This window comes from Hesperophylax consimilis, chromosome 26 (assembly GCF_061612785.1).
Source record: "Hesperophylax consimilis isolate HC1 chromosome 26, BYU_Hcon_1.0, whole genome shotgun sequence".
In the NCBI taxonomy this organism is placed as follows: Eukaryota; Metazoa; Arthropoda; class Insecta; order Trichoptera; family Limnephilidae; genus Hesperophylax; species Hesperophylax consimilis.
The window spans coordinates 1,059,396-1,079,692 of record NC_142861.1 but is presented as its reverse complement, the minus strand read 5'-3'; the positions used below and the strand labels follow the sequence as shown (position 1 = coordinate 1,079,692).

General features: G+C 31.6%; 1 protein-coding gene across 3 annotated transcripts in view; it reads left to right on the top strand.

Annotated features, from left to right (window-relative positions):
* The window catches only part of Jhbp16 (Juvenile hormone binding protein 16), a 42,289-nt gene extending 34,225 nt beyond the window's left edge, over positions 1–8,064 (top strand). For all 3 annotated transcript variants that reach the window (XM_089647167.1, XM_089647168.1, XM_089647169.1), the window contains exons 4-6: positions 1,087–1,234; positions 5,757–6,022; positions 7,667–8,064. In XM_089647167.1, coding sequence (XP_089503293.1) covers positions 1,087–1,234; positions 5,757–6,022; positions 7,667–7,818 — 566 coding nt within the window. In that variant the 3' untranslated portion in view covers positions 7,819–8,064. The remainder of the gene's footprint in view (positions 1–1,086; positions 1,235–5,756; positions 6,023–7,666) is intronic.
* The last annotated feature ends 12,233 nt before the right edge of the window (positions 8,065–20,297 follow it).

Genomic DNA, 20,297 nt, shown 5'->3' with positions numbered 1-20,297 from the left:
ACAGCACACACGATAATTTAAAAATCTAACTGATTGAATATTTCGAAGATGAAGTGATTTAACTACTTCGACACTTTATGTTGTGTTTACTTGCAATTTTCTAATGTTTTGGAAGTTTTAATGTGGAGCGTATTCACTATCTGTGTAATCAATGACGGTAGGTATTATTGAGTGTGTGAATATTTTGGGCACGTTGTATTCCAGGGTTCGCTGTCAGTATTTATTGTTAAATTTTGGTACAAGCATTCCTTAATTTTTTGTGAACCTAGTATTGTGTTCATGTTCCACTTTCCTCTTATATTCGGAGTCAGATATTATATGATGAATCAATTTTTTGTGCCATAACAAGGCCTGTACCGGCAAGACAGTCAAGTTCCGATACAACAATGATATGTTTCGCCTCTGCGAAAATACGGGGTTTTCCAATAAAAGGTGTTATTTTGAATAGCACGCTATTTCGGTAGATGTTACTTTTGAAGCTGTCATTTTTTGACATTTGACAAGTAGAAACTACGAAATTATTAATATTCACTTGAGTGAATCAAATGCAATACAATCTTGAGTGATGAGGCCCATTTCCACCTCGGTGGCTTCGTCAACAAGCAAATCGCATCTGGAGCTCGGAAAACCCAAGAGTTTTTGTTGAAAAGCTTCTCCATCCTCAACGTGTGACTGTTTGGTGCGGTTTATGGTCCGGCGGAGTCATTGGACCTAACTTTTTCGAAAATGAGGCTGGAGCAACAGTTACGGTGAATGGATTGCGCTATCGAGAGATGATTAATGATTTTTTATGGCCGAAATTGGATGGTATTGATCTGAACAACGTTTACTTTCAACAAAACGGCGCTACGTGCCAGACAAGCAACGAAGCCATTGACCTTTTACGATTGAATATCAAAATAACACTTCTTATTGGAAAACCCTGTATTTGTTTTGTAACTAGTAATTTAATCATAGAATTTTGTACTAATTGTAGGTAATTTAAATTTGTTTTGCAATAGTGTCCCTGTGTGGTTATTCCATATCGTAAAGTAGATTCTGCGAGTGATAAGAGAGGTTAATAAATAATATTTTTTTAATTCCCAGGAATTCCGGAGATTGGCATCCCCTCGTTTGACCCCCATTTCGCCACCCTGGTGGAGCAACGTCGGGGTGGGCCAGTCGCCAACTACTACTTGCGACTGACAGACGTCTCAGAACTAGGGTGGACCATCTCCAAAGTCACCAAGTTTAAGTAAGATATACTTTGATTTTATTTATAATTTACTGAGCCTAGAGTAGTTCTGTTCTATTGACTAACGTTTCAGGGTCATGCATGACCGGGTGGATTATAAAAATAAAAATCCAAAAACTAAAATGAATAATTCTTACTTTGGGTCGCTATCGTAACAAGCGGTTTAACTTTAAAAATTATTTCTTTCAAATTAACCAAACAACCGTTTTATCGAGTTCTCTCAATTTGTCTACGATACCAAGTAAAAATGTGGTTAGCGTTTTTGACAAAATTTTTCACTTTTGATATTAAAATTTTATTATTTTGAAACTGTAATATTTATATATTATCTATTTTAAATGCGCACACCGGAATAATTTTATCTAGTTTAAAGAACAGTATTTGTTTTCACGCAAAATTAAAAAAATAAGATATATATATAGCGCATTTGAAATACGCAGCAAACATTGCAAACTAAACAAAAGTATTGAAAATACTGAGGAGTGTCTGGAAATTTGTTTGTACTTTCTAAATCTGGTTCGTCCACTTTACCATCCAAGCAAACCTTACTTTGATTAGATGGCTAACTTTGACTGAGCTTTGCAATATTATGATACCTACCGGCACGAAGAAAGCTTCACAAATGAATTGTCGTTGAGAAAGTGACGTTTCTTTTGACAAATTGTAAAATTATTCATGTGCAATTTTTTTTAAATTGTTAAAATGTTATATGGTTTACAATAAAGTTCGTAGGTATTTAAGTCCCTGCTAAAAATCTAATGATTTCAGAGAAAATTTTGATTTACTAAAAAAGGGAAAATTATAAATGTCACCGAGCTGCTACGTAAGTACTAAGTACTTTATAATAATTTAATTTTAATAATGATCTGGGTGATATTTTTTCAAATATTTAAAAACAATGAAAAATCTGCCCCTTTTTAACTTGATTTTTTTTTTCAAACTCGGGACACAGTCAAAAGCGTGTGAAAATTTTTAATTATTTTTTTTTAATTCTGATCACCGTATTGTGTACTAAAAACCATATAAAACTGCAAATTCATAACTATTTGATCTGACTAAGGCGTCATTGTGGCGAATGAAACGTTATTAATGCTACCAACGTGGGCTGGCGTGACGTCATCAACTCCATTATCACGAATTAAAACGAACATATTGTTTTATCAACAAATCGAAAATGGTTTATTTTTAAATGTCATAGAAAATATACTCATAAAAAGTACCATAATTAAAGCAAAATTTAAAAAAAATAAAATAGCCTACAAATACCTTACTGTGTGACTTTGATTAATTAGATAAATGGGTATCTACATATTTCTTGAACGTCATTAATATTTTTTTACTAGAACAACTGTCTTTTTATTAGAACACCTGTGTGAGACCCCGGATACCCAATTTCTACCGATTTATAACAAGTTTCTCATCAACTCTTTAAGTTTTTAAGTTCAAAAAAATATGTTAAAAATATTTGAAAATAATATCTATACATTTCTAACGCCGTAATGTTAATTATATGAAATTACCTCGATAGAAAAAAAAATCGCAAAGTAAGCTCCGAAAATTACTGAAAACACTTTTTGTTCTGTTATTTAATATGTTATAAGCATGAAAAAAATCTTTAAATGTATCTTTATATGTAAATGTTATCTTTAAATGCAATTTAAGCATTTGTCGAGAGATTTTTGCTCTATTTCAAACGAGTCATGCATTATTACATTTTTCACTTAATGATTATCGTTTTTTTAATACAGGGTTTTCCAATAAGAGGTGTTATTTTTATATTCAAACGTAAAAGATCAATGGTTTCGTTGCTTGTGTGGCACGTAGCGCCGTCTTGTTGAAAATAAAAGATCAACACCATCCAATTCAAGCCATAAAAAATCATTAATCATCTCTCAAACCGCAATCCATTCACCGTAACTGTTGCTCCAGCCTCATTTTCGAAAAAGTAAGGTCCAATGACTCCGCGGACCATAAACCGCACCAAAAATTCAAACGATGAGAATAAAGGGGCTTTTTAACAATAACTCTTGGGTTTTCCGAGTCCCAGATGCGACATATTTGCTTGTTGACGAAGCCACCAAGGTGGAAATGGGCCTCATCACTCAAGATGATTTGTATTTGATTCACTCAAGTGAATTTTAATAATTTCAATGCGTTGTTGAAGCGCGTATCGTTCCATTTTTATTAATAGCGTAGTTTCTACTTGTCAAATGTCAAAAAATGACAGCTTCAAAAGTAACATCTACTGAAATAGCGGGCTATTCAAAATAACACATCTTATTGGAAAACCCATTAGCGCGGTCCCTCTAACATTCGTACTTACATATCTCCCTTTCAAATAATCTTTTAACGCTTAATACGGGGCCTTAACCTGATGTGTCTACGTGTAATTTAAAAGGAACGAGAATGATTGACGTAATACAACATACTTTTACTTAATTGAACTCCCGAAACGAAATTTTTAACTGACCTTCGACTTCAACCGAAGCCTACCATTTTTAAACCTATTATAACATTTTGGGTTAAAAAAAACTTAAATTTCATAATTGACTTATCTGATTGGAATATAATGTTATTATTAAGACTCTGAAGACCGTAGCATTTTTTGCACAAACCTAAACGACCTCCATAACTGAGTAGGTGAGATTATTGGCTTCAAATCCAAAGGTCGCAGGTACAAACCCAGGCGTGAGCAAAAAAATGATTTGTTTATAACTTTTTTTTTAACTATAGTTAAGGCGAAGCTTAGTGCTAAATCACTATTTTGATTAATCTTTATTACGTTGGTGTACATCATGAATACCAAAAAATATGCTTTAGATAAATTGAAGGTTTTCCTATCGTTTCGCTTGAGTAGATTACAAATAAAAAAATGAATTAGCAATAAAAAATATAAAAGTAAACTACTAAAAAAAATATTTTTTCAATAGAAATGTATGAACGCGTAAAGGAAACAACTTTTAAAAAATAAAGTATTATAGCTAAGATTATCTGTGACAGTTTCACTTAATTAACTTTTTGTTATTGGTGCCCTTTTTTACTCATTTAAAGTACGCTCTAGCGTGTTTAAATCGCACTTTATGGAACGCGCGTTTTTTAAAGTTACCATGGCAACATCAACAAATCAACAAAATGTGAAGTCAATGTCAATTGTGTTTTTCATTTCCATGACAACAAAATATTGTGATGTCACATCACGAATTCATTAATAGTTCTTATTTCCAAATTTTTAATAATAATATCAATATTTATGTTTTCAAAGTGTACCAATAAAAAAAATAGCGTAAAGTATTCGTGGATAACTGGTCTTTAAAACACTTGCTTTATTTCGAGCACTCGGCTACGCCGTCGTGCTCGAAAATTGCGCGTGTTTTAAAGACCTGTTTATCCACTTAAACTTTAATATACTATTTTTGCTTTCTCATAAAATTATTTACAAATAATAAAAACCAGTTTTGTGCTTGAATTCGAACGTTTCTAGACTCCGTTTTTCAAGCGATTTTAATGCCTATTACCTACAATATAAGGTATACCAAGAATATACACATTTTAGGCTTGTAGCTTCCTCTTTATATGAAATTAAACATACTAATGTTGGCTGTCGGTGAATGAGTGCGTGATTTTAAATTGTTTTAATTATTCACGTTCAATGATTTTTTGATTATTAATCATAAATCATCAGAACAGCGATAAAGTAGGTTCTAAAATCATTTTATTAATTATTAATTCTTTGTTTGAAATGTGTATTTGTTTCGTTTAAATGTTTGTCAGATGTTTAGATGAATTAATAGAGCGATACTTTGCTGATACAACGCACGTGGTTACTATGTTTCCTCCACAACATGGGTCTGCTGAAGTTCAGTCCTGATTTTCTTTAAAAAGACTCTCCAACATCCCCAAAGATGACATTATTCCTGATAAAAATATTTCGATTAGATGTAACGCAAAAAACCGCCTGCAGGGCCTAGCAACAAAAAATATTTCGATTAGATTTAACGCAAACAACCGCCTGCAGGGCCTAGCAACAAAAAATAAATAGTTTTAATCTGTTATTGTTATATCGTTTTATAATACATAGGTTAGTTTGTAGGGTAAATTATAAGGAGTTCACATCTCCCGAAAATAATAACAACGTTTACCTTTCCCTATATTTATGTGAGACTGGTATCATTGTAAACTCGCGCGGCAAATATTTCATTCTCTCTCCAGTGGTCTCAGCCGCCGGTTTAGCCCTAAATCCCCTCTAACGTACGCAATCTACTTTTGTTCATAAAATTATTGTAACGTGAGTTTGTAAAAATAAAACTAAATTTAATGTATTCGAATTCTGATTTCACACACCAAGAGTAACCACGAAACCTTGGGTTCTGCGGATTGGCGAACCACAGAATCATCCAGCCAACAATCCATTTAAATTGGTGATAATTCACAATCTTCCAAAGTTTGTTATTTTTCTTCACTCGTCGTCAATTTTCTATTAATTTCAGGAACCAAAATGACCATGTGTTTAATTTATTTCTAGGACCGACTGGGACAACAAGCGCATTATCTACACCCAATACTTCCCCGAGAAGACACTCCTCGGAGACTACACCCTGTCAGCCTCCGCCCTCGGCACTTCCCTCAGCCGCTCGGGCAACTGGAACCTGACTCTATACGACTACGCGCAGACAACCACCATCACAAGGGGGGACGGTACCCGCCCACTCGATGTGCACGTGGAGATTGATAAGATTGGCAACATGCAGATTCACGTCTCCAATATTTTAAATGGGGCTAATATATTAGGCGAGTATACATCTAATATAAAGTAAAGTTGTCAGAAGCAACTCCAGAGGGTGTGCGCGGAAAGGCTGGACCTACTATAGACACGAAAAATCTCTTCAAATTATTGGTGATCCCGTTAAAAGCGGGATTAGATATTAGCCGTTTCCTGATAAACTTTTGCTAAATTTATAATAAATTGGAACACGTAATCCTGCGCGTGCATTTGTCTTGATAATATTAGGTTTTTCATGAACATGTGTTCCGACATTTTTTTTTCATTAACCCCACCCAGGAGGTCATGAGGAAAATAATGTCTTTCAAGAGCTATGTCATCATTTGGGGATGCTGTATGGAGTATATTTTTTGAGAAAAGGAAAGAGTGAAGTTCTGAGAAAGAAAAAGGAATGAGGGATGGGAAAATAATAATAATTAAGGAATGGGTAAATTTATTTATCTAAGTATCAGTGAGTTCCGAAATGACGGACGTATGAATCTATTACCTGAACTAAAAAAAATCTCAATAATGCATTAAAAATGCGCAAGAAATGGTCCCATTCCAATGGGAGAGAAAAAGTACGAGAGTTCAATCCTCATTACTCTAGCCTCTTAAAAATCCTAAGAAACTCCATTCCCGCCGTTTCACTATCGATTTCCCGTCAAAGCTATGTTTTCCCTCCATTGCTCATCTGTCAAAACAAACAACCCTGTGTCATCGTTTTGAACACACTTAAGTATGGAATATAGCAATCAAATTTTAACATTAATTGGTTCGATTAACTTGTTTGGTTTTACATAGTACAATAAAATTAATTTATTTAATCTAAATACAACCTTGTCCTAAACATAAACATTGCCAAAGCCATATTGGACATACACCAATAACATGACCATGAAAACAAGTTTTTTCGTTATGTCTAAACAGAGGAAAGTAAAAAAATAACTGGGTCAGAATTTCAAACAAGAAATGCAAGGCCTGAAGATAATTTAAAACTGAGGATATTGCTAAATAAACACCTCGGTTAAAATTTATAAGAATAAAAATGTTTTAATTATTCATAGCAAAGAGTAGCTTTAACACCTTATTGGTTGAATAATTGTTTTCTTTTGCCAACAAATTCAGGTGTGAATTGCTACGATCATTTGTCATATGTCATCATATGAACGAGTAAAATTAGACTTCACAGAGCAATAAGTGACATGATGTTTTGAGTCATTCGATGCTTAACACCGTGGATGTGGAGATGAATGATATGTACTAAGTTTTATAAAATATTGCTATTTCACTTATTCTTCTTCGTATGGTGGAGGAGAGTTTGTGGAAGTCAAAATGTGATGTTGAAATCATTCAGCCAGTCGACGGCATCGAGAGTCACTTGGTTCAGCACAGATGTGTCTCCCAAAATGACAAACAAGACATTCTTCTGTGATGTGGGCTGTTGTTCAAATATGTCAACATTCACACCATTCAGAATCAAAGAATGACACTGAATGCAATTTATTGAGGGGTTTATTTTTTTATTAATTCACTGAGCAAGTCATCAAACTTAAATATTATTCTGACTGACTAAGTGTAGAGTCAGAACATTAACGTAAACGGGGTAAAGGAATACATGAATTCATACATATTTTTGAATTTATTAAAAATTGCTCTTATTCTTTTTGCAGAAAATATCCTCGACAGCATCATCAACGCCACCTGGCGACCAGGATTCGTCTTCGTCCGTCCCCTCATCAATGAGTTAGTAAGCACCGCCTTCACCAAGATATGGGGAGATGCGTTCAAAGATTTCCCCCTGGAGGCTGTCATACCGGAATAATAATAATAATTGTTGTTTAGAGATAATATTCCAACAAATATAAACCAGTGTTATTTTGTAGAAAGACGTTTTTCAGCTAGCTCAACCTAACTTTTTATACATATCCTGAAAAATTGTCCTAAATAATTAATAAAATGAATCGTTTCAATGAATTATTTCAATTATTTTTTCAGAAAATTGATGCAACAAGTTGATTCAATGAGCTGTATCAATGTATTGATCCAATCAATTTATTCAATGAATTGATTCAATGAAATAATTAATTCAATGAATTAATTCAATGAACTAATTCAATGAATTAATTAATTCAATGAATTAATTCAATGAATGATTGATTCAATGAACTAATTAATTCAATGAATTAATTCAATGAATGAATTGATTCAATGAATTAATTCGAAGAATGAATTGATTCAATGAATTGATTTAAGCAATTGATTCAATGAATTGATTTAAGCAATTGATTCAATGAATTGATTTAAGCAATTGATTCAATGAATTTATTTAAAAAAATCAATTAATTTATTCAGTTAATAGATTCAACGCATTGATTCAAAGACTTTATGCAATGAATTGATTAAATAACTAGTGATGCAATGAATTGATTAAATAACTAGTGATGCATTGAAACTAAAAAGAAGCTAGTACCTGCAACAGTCATATCTTGTATATATTTTATAAATTGGTTTGATGCTTTAATATAGAGGAAATCATGTAAATATTATCGTTATTGATTATGTTAGTTAAGACTTCATCAATTTACAAAGGCATTTATGTTATGTTTACGGTTCATAGATTCAAATGCTCGGTTTTTTTTAAATTAATGTACTGCAATTATGTGAAATAAAAAATATTTAATTAAAAACATGTTTTTATTCAACTATACATGCCAAATTTAATTATTAAAAATGATATATCTTTGACCATTGTTAATATGATAAATGTAGCTGAAATCGATTTTTTTTTTCGAAAATTTTTTTGTGAAGATTTTAAGTGAAATCCGTACTGAAATTCATAGAAAAAAGATCGGTTTTAGCTATAACATCAATAATGCCATTTTTTGTTATATTAGCACTCTAGTACACCCAAAAGTCTGGTTTTCAGGAATACATGTTTAATGTAATGGTTAAAGTATGGATGAGTAATGGGTTAATATATAAATACCATGCATTATGGAATTGAAAGTGTCGCAGCAAAAGTCGACGCAAGCTTAATAGGTACTCACACAAATTTCACGCATTTTTCAAACTAGTTATTCGTATTTAAAAAAGAAAATTATATGAATATTAACGTGAATGTTTTTAATTGTATTCATTAACATACTTGATTTATATAGTGTTATTTATTAAAAATAAAAAAAAACCTTCTATTGGCACTCTATTATGCAGTAAATCGTAAAATATGTATCTATCGAGTAAAAGCACATATGGGCGTTTAAATTAATAAAAATAATAAAAAATAATGAGCATAAAAAAATAACACGTTATAATATAACCGAAAAATGTTGTCTTAAATAACCTACTTAAATTTATTAGCTACGTTGATAAGTTTATTTATTAGACATCTAGCGGTGAAAATTGAAAGTTTTTTGTACCTTTTTGTCGATAAGGCTTCTTTCTCTTGACGGTGTTAACTGGTTTATTATGAAGACTAAAATGATTAGCACCCAACGCTATTAAGTAAGGTATGAATGTGTGCAAGGAGATTAAATGACTGAATTTTAGTGACTCTGTTTTGAACGTTCGTAGTTAGATGGCTTCCTTGGACTTTGTAGTTTATTTTAAAACCATAAACTTAAAGAATTCATGAATTAATTCAGTGAATTGCCCTTTTAAAAACACATTTGTTTGAATTTCGCTGTTTTGGTATTGAATTAATGATTTAATACAAATCTTAAAAATGGAAATTAATCTTCTTTCTGACATCCGACCGAGCTGAAACTAGAATAAGAAGATTTTATTTTTCATTGATAAACTGTCACACAATGATTTTGCCCCTGTGAAAGACCAAAGTGGTATTGGCCAGGTGTTATATTCCTCTTCGTAATCTTCCCCTCACCAACACATTACTTAGCACCAAAACATAACCTCAATAATCGAGATGGATGCGATAGCAACTTCTGATGAAAAGTGTAGTTTTGTGTAAAACGATTTCATAGTTTTTTTTAAATACATTGTATTCACACTTATAACTTGGTAACTACTGTAATATCCTTGATATTAGTGTATGAGCTCACCCATAGATAGCACTAGATTACTCTATTAAGACCCGGCATTTTCAATTTCTACCGATTTTATATCAAGTTTCTCGCTAACTCCTTAAGTCTTGGAGTTCCAAAAAAAAAAGTTGTTTTTGAAGATAATATCCATACATTTGTTTTGCCAAAACGTTAATTATTTGAAATTCCCTCGATAGAAAAAAATCGCAAAGTAAGCTCCGAAAATTATTAAAAATACGTTTTGTTCTGTTATTTAATATGTTATAAGCACGAAAAAATTCAGAGTGTATGTTTAAATGCAACTAAAGACATTGGAGAGAGATTTTTGCTTTATTTCAAATGAGTCGTGTTTCATAAAATATTTTCACAGCAGTCGCTTACGTCTGTTCGTTCCAATCCTTTTAAATATTAGCGCGCTCTCTCTAACATTCTGATTTACATAAGACCATTTCAAACATTCATCAGTCCCGCGCAGTCGGCAGGCATAGTGGACGTGTGTCAGAATTTTTGGCATCTAAAATTACGTGATTTACTGTAAATAATATTTAATTTAAAATATTTGAATAGCTTATTTAACGTGAATATTGCATTTATCGGTTGAATAATATTGTTTTTCAAAATTGAAAAATAATTAACAAACATAAATTAAATGTCCCAAGGCCGCGGCTTGTGTACAAAAGTACTATTCGCCAAAAATTCGTTTGCCACAAGGCGATGTAAGCTGATTGTTCTAAAACTGTGAGATTATTTCTTGAATGAATTCCGCAGTCGTTTTTTGCCACTCTGGAAATATTAGAGTAAAACACGTCAGGTGTTTAACAAATACTGGTTATTCAGACTTTGCCGAACATTTAATTAATACAAACCATACTTTTGATAAAAATACAGGAGTCAAAATTGTACATAAAAATAAAATAAGAATACGCCTTAATAATATAGAAGCATTAGAAATAGTAGTAGATTGAGATCAAACGAAACCGGTCGACGTGTATAGCAAAATAAAGTGGTTTAAAACAACAACAAAAAATATTTTGAATAACATATTTAATTAAAATGTATCTATCACGTATACTTTTATAAAATTTACAAATATCTTTATGAAATTCAATTTTTATTTAAAAAAGAAAAAAGTGAAGTAAAGCAAAAAATAGAGTATTAGAAATTATCCTCAAGGGACAACTCTGTATTACAAAACATATTCAACTATTTCAACTTGTTTTTATAATTTTATACTTTATATTATTTTTTAGATTGCGTCCATTTAGACATATTAAATGCATTGATAACTGTAAAAACCGAGTAAGTTTGTTTTGTATTGGCCATTAAATGATGATGATGTTTTTGTTACGTAACTCCACACAGGATGCAGGTAATTCTGCGTGATTATACAAGTAAAAAATAAAATGTTAATTTTTCAAAATTCCAACGCTTTAAGGTCGATTTCAGGTAAGTAAGTTAATAAACTAAAGGATAAATAAATATTTTTCTATGGAAAAATATTGTTCTATAGGAAAAAACACAATGGATTGTTAACCCTATACGAACTCTATGACAAGTAAAAGTGGTGGGCGTCGCCCATCTACAATTCGAAATGCAGAATGCCGCGTCTTAAGAGGAAGCTACAAGCCAAAAATATGTATATTCTTTGTTTGCCTTATTTCGTGACGAATACACAGGTAATAGGCATTAAAATCGCTTGGAAAATGGATTCAAGAAACACTCGATTTCATGCGCAAAAGTGGTTTTTATTTATTTTGTATAAAAATTTATAAGTACGCAAAAAAATAATCAAAGGAAACTGTCACAAATAATCTTACCCATAATATGTTATTTTTTAAAAGTTGATTCATTTGTGCATTCATACATTTTTATTGAATAAATACATTTTTTAGTAGGTTACATTTATATTTTATATGAAGTAAATAATTTTTTCATTTGAATTCTCCTCAAGAGAAAAGATAAGAAAAGCATCAATTTATATAAAGCATTTTATTTGGTACTCATAATGTAAACAAATTCGTTATAAAGATTAATGGAAAATCACTATTTAGCACTAATTGAGCTTCGCCTTAAGTCTGAGTTCTGTTGATTTTATTTCCGAGTAGAGCCGATTTTCCGTCAGCACATATACGTCGTAATGGGGTAAAATATGGTAGATTGTAGTTCATAATGTTATAATGCAAACTTATTAGATAACTATTTAAAATTATTGTACTGTTTAAATGAATAAATATATAATTACAAAAAGTCTTATGTTTTACAAGTCCTTAGGAGGAACCTAGAGTTCAAACCCTGTTGATTTAAAAAAGCTTAAAACAGTTAAAAGTATATAAATATGTAATTATTTACTTATGTATATAATTTTATAAAAGTATATACATAAGTTACATTTTAATTTAATATAAAAAAGATTTAATCAATTAAATCTGTAATATCCTTAGTTTGAGAATTGTAGACGTTTTAAGTCCCGCGCGCGTCCAGTTCAAGTAACTTCGCTAGTATTTGTCCACCGAAATAAAAGTTTATTTATCAAGTACCAAATACCTAACGACCGGCGGACTCCTGTCGACCCTTACTACGTGTTGCCGTTAAATGCACGGCGAATTTGGAGAGTATGTCCAACTTTTGGTAAAATTAATTTTAGTTCTCAATAATATCAACAGATGTAGCAAACGCAAGAAGTGAAATATATAAAATTGCTATCTTAGCGACAATCAAAACCCTATGCGCAGTTGTGAAAACTAAAAAAGGAGGGTGTTACCCAAATCGCAATTCCAAATAGCGTATGCTGAGGCTTAAGTTACCCATTGACGGCGTTAGCTATCAAGAATAATCTATCTTCTGTCTACGAGTATATAAATAAAAATGTAAATGATCGTTTATTCAAAATCTTATATCACCAAAAGTTCTTCACTGATTGCTATGAAATGTTGACATTTGAATATATGTGTGTTATTATATACCTATATCATATTGATGTCACCTGTGACATATGTGTCACTGCACATACAGACTGGGCCATAGCAACGCGTGGCGGATGTACAGCTAGTCGTTTAATAAATAAGGTGAGAATCTTATGTTCGGGTTCCATATTATTCCAAATGCTGGCTAATTGAGAATCATAGCAATCGTTAATCTATCATTATAAAAGTCCAAGTGTTTTATTAAAGCCGGAGTTTTATTGTTTAAGAGAGTTTGTGAGAAACCCTCGGAGATACAACAGAAACTAGTGTCCAAAGTTTTGCGTATATATCCGTTTGTGTAAATCCCACAGAAGTGATATTTACACAGCAGACAACTTTCATTGTGGATACCAAAAAGGCGATGGGAGCAAATATAACTTAATGTTGAAATCACTATTTTCTACGAATCGGTTATCATAGTGAATACCAAAAATATGCTTTGGATAAATTGATACTTTCCCCATCATTTCGCTTGAGTAGAATTACAGTTAAATTGTTAATTAAAAAAAATATATAAGGGTAAACTAATTTTTTTTTCGTTTAAAATGTAAGAACGCAAACATGAAACAATTAAAATACGACTAAGGTTTATTTTCGACAGTTTCCCTCGATTAATTTTTTTTCTTGTGAAATTAAAAAATAAATAAAAACCACCTTTTTACTAAAATCGACCGATTCAAGATTACGTTTGAAAAAGCGATTTTTATGCCTATTACCTAAATTTGTAGTGATATACCACGAGCCGAACCACGAATTACGGGAAAGGAACAAAACAGCCCCAATCGGCGTTTCGCACCGTTTGGTTGCTTTCTCATAATTCGCGGCTTTGTTCGCAGAATTTTCGTTATGTTTATAAGTAGCGTAAGGCACATTTAGAATATACACAATTTTGACTTTTAAATTCTTAAGTTGTTTTTGTATCCAGCTCCTCAATTGGGAGTGCACCAGACGGTCGGGAGCAGTTGGGACTCTTGTGCAGTATTCACATAATAAACAAAAAATATCAAAAATTATGCGCACACAACGTCCATGACGACATAAAAATCTATTCAATTTTTTTCGCTATTTGCAACACTCTAAGTACGAAGGATTTTTTTTTTATGTTTCTTTATTCATAAAAGTTTAAATGGATTAAGGATGAAGTTTGGTTTGATTGCGAAAAGTGAACTAGTTTTCCTTTCTTTTTTCTTCTGTTAAATTTAAATTTAATTTAATATTTTAATTTTATTTAATATTTTAATTTAATTTAACATTTGAATTTAATTTAACATTTTAATTTAGTTTAACATTTAAATTTAACTAAGCATTAAATTTAATTCAACATTTAAATTTAATTTAACATTTTAATTTAATTTAACATTTTAATTTAAGTTAACATTTTAATTTAATTTAACATTTTAATTTAATTTAATATTTAAATTAAATTTTACATAAAATAAGGTACTTCTTAATTTAAATATTATTCCAATTGAATTTTATGAATAGTTTAAAAAGTTTAATAGTTGGACAATAATGTTGAGTTGCCAACATTTAATAACACAATAATAATGTTATGTAGTATTAAGGAAATTTAAAAATTTTATTTCGTAAATGATAAATTACTAGGCCACAGTGAATTTTAATAAAATCTTATTATACCGAGGTGTCCCGGGGTGAAGCGAACTAACTGCTTAAGATGATTCTACATGGTGGTATAAGTAAAAAAGATAGATTACTTTTCGACACCTCAGTTGGACAGAGTTTTCAATAACTCCACTTTATTTATTGTTATTAAGTTTAATTTGTAGAACTCCATTTTATTTTTTTATTTTTTATATATACAATAATATTATTATTGGGTTTATAAAAACAGTTTATTTTTAAACAAGTTCTGCTGTGTAATTATTATTACGCGTGACAGCTGTTTCGCCCTCTGAAGGCATTATCAAACTGTCTGATAATGTTTGATAAGTTTAACAGTTTGTAGTTTAACTTGATAAGTTTGATAAGTTTAACTGTTTGACAGTTTGATAATGCCTTCAGAGGGCGAAACAGCTGTCACGCGTAATAATAATTACACAGCAGAACTTGTTTAAAAATAAACTGTTTTTATAAACCCAATAATAATATTATTGTATATATAAAAAAAAAAAAAAAAAAAAAAAAAAAAAAAAAAATAAAAATAAAAAAAAATAAAAAAAAATAAAAACTCCACTTTACCTTATATTTTATACTATTTTTTTAAATTAACTTTACGTCTGTTGGGATTTCAAATAAGTATAAAAACGAGTTATTCTCAATTATGGAGGTGTTAATCAACAGCTTGGAACATATACTATATACTTACCTTTATGCAGATCATTTGGAATAACATAGTGTTGTACAACGTCATTGGACGGTTGGTATATATACTATGTAATTTTCTTCATTCTAACCCTCTGTTTGATGTACATTTACTGATGTTCTTACTTACTTCTATCAATATGTATTATTTGTTATCATCTGTTAAAATATATTAATCTAGAGAAGAAGAAATAATCCAGTCGGTTAAGCTAATTGTAAACAAATACTGTCAAAGAAAACCAATTGATAAGGCAGAACCTCTGTTTTATCTGTTAGCCCTAGTTTTACCTCTGACCGCTAGGTGCTAGGCAGGAGCCTGTAAAGTAACTGGTGGTGAACTTTGCTAATGGTTCGTACATTTTTAACAGCAGATTTAAAAGAAAAAGAGAATAAAATAGTTGGATAACTTTGACATGATGAATAATTTAGAAGATGAGAAAGAAATAATAAAAATAAACAAAATAAACATACATACCTACATGAAATTTAAATAAAATAAACATTATTTTAAATACAGTGATCAGATCGGTTTACAAAGAGACAAACAAAGGTTCAAGAATAGGGTTGGAATAGGTTTTTAATATGATCCACAAAATTCACCAAATTAACATTAAAACTTGTCTGATCTATATCACCTAAGTATTGATTTCCCATAGAGTGAAACCTCTGTATCATAGAATTAGCAATGTAGTTTCGCTTCTGCACACTGCGGTTGAAAAGAGTATTCTGTTGTGTTGTTCTTGTGGGTATAATAATAATAATTGGATGACTTGTTTAGCGTCGTTTTTGTGCAAAATCACCTCGAGGGCGCTGTACAAACTTATAATACATCTCTACAGTGATCTATGTTATTACTTAACTATTTATGGAGATAATATACAGTACAATACTTACCTGGTAGGTCACTTGAGATTAACACTTAATTTACATTATATAATTGTTTATTAGCGAAATTTAGATACAGGATTTAGGACATAATTGGAAAATTGAATATAATTGGACTTTCTCTTGGGAATGGTATATTTAATTTAAGGGTACGACAGCTTAAAAAGGTAAGTTTTTAGTTTAGACCTGAATTCTGTTGGACTTGTTATGGATCTTAGTTCCGGGGGGAGTTTATTCCAAGCCTTCGGCCCAGATACTCCGAAAGCGCGATCACCAAACTTAGTATTTGTCTTGCGCTTAGGTTCCATCAGTCTGCCTACAGCTGATGATGTAGCTGATCTAAGAGTTGACTGCCTCAGACCAGTGTTTTCCGGGACGCATAGTATAAGTTTATAAGTTGCAAGAGTTCGGAACGGTCTTATTTAGAGTTTAGTATTAAAAATAAAAAATTTAAATAATGTATACCTTGTTCTAAGATATCAAAGTAATCAATGACAATTTATGAATGAATCTTTTATAATCTATTATTTTGATAAAATATTCAAATTTGATGTAAGATCGAAACGACGCGAATAACCGTTAATTAATTCTATGTTATAGTGAACCACCTGTTCTGCTACAAGACATGTACATGTATAATCTGTGAACTAGGCGTGCAAGAGTCAAACATATTTCATAATACAACCTACTTATAAAGAAAACTATTTATTCTAGGTAAGACTCATAAGATGGAATCACTCGTTTTCAAAGAACGTTGGAAATTATTGTTCTAGTCGCAACTTTCCTTGAGAAGTTACTCGGAATAATAAATATAACGTAAATAAAATAAAGAACACTTTTAACATTTAACTTTTTTTAAATCTGACCATTTAACACCACATTTTAAAAAATATTCTCACTAATTGGTGTATTTGGTACAATAGCTCATCTTCTACCAGCAGAAGCAAAGATGGCTTAGATTTTAGCTAAATTCACACCCACCGAAATTATCTAAAAGAAATATAAAGAAACACACACATTATACACTTAAACGATGTACAAATAATACAGAATACATTTATTAAAAAAAAACTCTTCAAATATAACGCAGAACCCACAAAATATATAATATATTTTAATCTGATGTAAAATGGTCTCATACACACGAACACAACATTTATAAAAACATGAAAAATACACGAACACTATACAAGACAACATAATAAATTGTACACTAATATAATAAGGACTGAAAGTGATAAGAGAAGCACAGGCCATGAGGGTTAACACAATTACATTAACAACTTCTCTTACTCTTTTTTGGATAGTGATTATTAATCTAGGACTGAAATGGTATAGGCTTTGTAAATTACAACCTGGAAATGTGAACTGGGTCTAGAAGGATCACAAATGTAGAAATATATATTTTGCCTATATAAAAAAATTTAGGTAATAGTTTTTTTTGTTTGATTTATTTCGTGAAAAATTACTTCAAAGGCGCTGTACAGATATATTTATTATAATAAATACAGTTGGCTTACAATTAGTATTCATTATAACTAGTGACTTACATCTAAGACGTATTTCTAGTGATTTACGACTAAGACTTATATCTAGTGACTATCGACTAAGGCCTACAAGTAATGTTTTAATGACATTTATATTTATATATATAGAGACTTACGGCTGACAAGAGACTTACAGTAAGTCTCTCTCTATATATATATATTACACTTCTTTATAAATCCAGCTAATCCATTGGGTGCATTTTGAAACCGTGTTCTAAAATTAATTATGAAAAACCCTAATATTATAGAACTTCCTTCTTCTGGCGTTAGTAAAATTAGAAAGAGTATTAATTGAAGTATTTTTAAATATAAGTTTGTCAGCTGTAAGTCTCTATATTATTCATTAATAAATAAAATAAAATATAGCGTATTCTAAGTACTATACAACTATTTCTTCACGGCTAGGTACTGATTTTAACAAATTTTCCGCTATTCATTCCATCTTACAATCATAAAAATGATATTTGAACGTTTTGTGAAAATCATCCAAAGGCGCTGTTAAAAAATATCAAATATATATGAAAAATGCTTTACCTTATAACTAACTAAAGACTAGACAAACTTTTTTAACTTATGGCTTAAACAGATTGCATCCACCGGTTTGTCGATCAATAATACAAAACTAAATGTACAATGCATTTGACCAATGAATGTGATGCTGCATTATAATGTATATGCATTATTATTTATTAATTCTTATTCTTTACAGGAAGTTAATAAACAGGACAGTACTTACCTGGAGGTCACTTCAGATTAACGCGCTGTTTATTTTTTTATTGCAGAAAATTAGACACAGTTTATACGCAGAGGACATAATTTTAACCTGTGTTATTAGAATTTTTTTTTAATTCTGGTATTTATTTTAATAATATATACTTTTGTTCTTTAATAGACGTGTTTAGGAAAGGAAAATTCTACGGGACAAAGGATTGGTTAGAATAGTGTATGTTTATAAATGTGATTCCTTCCTCAGTATGAGACTGATTGAAGTTGAGATTACGCTAAATAACATCGTGCAAAATCAGCCAATATTATGCAGTTATAACAAAATCAGACCATGCGTGTATTTTTATATTGCAAAAGGTCAATAAAATATAAAATTAACAAGTTCTAGTGTTGCAATATTCGTTGCAACTGCAACGAAATGTCAAATAATAACGGTCATGTTACATAAAACAAATAATTTATAATGAACATATTTATATTCTATTCGGCTACTAAATCACCTTGTTATACAATGTATATTTATTGCATTTGAAAATAAGTGGTTGAAACGAAAAGACGACTAGTTATCGAGATGGCTAACGAATAGATATTTGTTTTTTTTTATATTAACTCCATACAGGAGGCCCTGAAGAAAATAATTTCCCTCAGGGCCTATGTCATCTTTGGGGATGCTGTGTGGAGGGTCTTTTTATGGAGAGGAAGGAGTGAACATGGGTCTTGAAGAGTCCCATGTTGTAGGAGGGAGGAAACACAGAGGCCGGCATTTCGTTCCACAGCCGAGCTGTTGAACTTAAGAACGAATCGTAGAAGCGACCCGTTCTCATGTGACAAATGTCAACCGTGTACAAATGTTGGGTGCGCGTTTGGCGTGTATCCCGACTACGCACCGGGGCCGAAGGGATCAATGACGCTAGTTCCTCAGTGCATCTTCCATTGTAATACCGTTAGAACAAGGAAAGCATACCTACCTGACGCCTGTGCTCTAAAGATTGCAGTCCGTTTGTTAAGATTGGGGAATCTATCAAACGGACCGCCCGTTTTTGCACAGAGTCAAGGGTTTTTTTCAGGTATTTAGGGGCTCCGGACAAGAGATGGCTGGCAAATTCGACAGTAGGGCGCACTAAAAGTCTACTACTACTTGAAGTCAATGTTCAATACAAACAGTACACGAGAACTCCCGCGAGTTATCAATGTGAATAAAGACTAGTAGAACTATTTTTATTTTAAATTAGCTTAACAAAATAATGCTGTATGGAGGGTATTTTGAGGATTTCCTCAAAATACCCTGAAAGAGAGGAGGTTCTGGGAAGGAAAAGGTAAGAATGATGGGTGGAATCTAGGGGTTAGTGTATGCAGAAGTGACAGACGCATGAATCCATCCCTCCCACTGTGCTGCAAGGCAACGGTTCAAGAGAGCCAAGTTAGAGAGATGGAAGGCTTTCCCTCAACGACCTCATCCCACTCAGCTCACCACGCAGTTGGTGGTCAGAGGACCTGGACAAAACTCACCCCATGAACCCGGACACCACTGCTAAGCCAACAAACGTAGCGAACCACTTGGGGTGACATACCGCAGAAGTGTTGGTTATTCAAATGATGGTATTACGGCCTCCGTGGTCAAGGGGTAAGGCCCCCGACTAGCAAGCCGAAAGTCGCGGGTTCGAATCTAAATATGTAGTATACTTGCTGCACGTTCCACAGTGGAAGATACTATCAGTATCGCCCTGGTGTAAGACCACTAATCAGAATTAAAAATAATTAAAAACTCCTCGAATATTAAATAAACATGGAAGCCGTACTCTTGAATATGTTATTCCA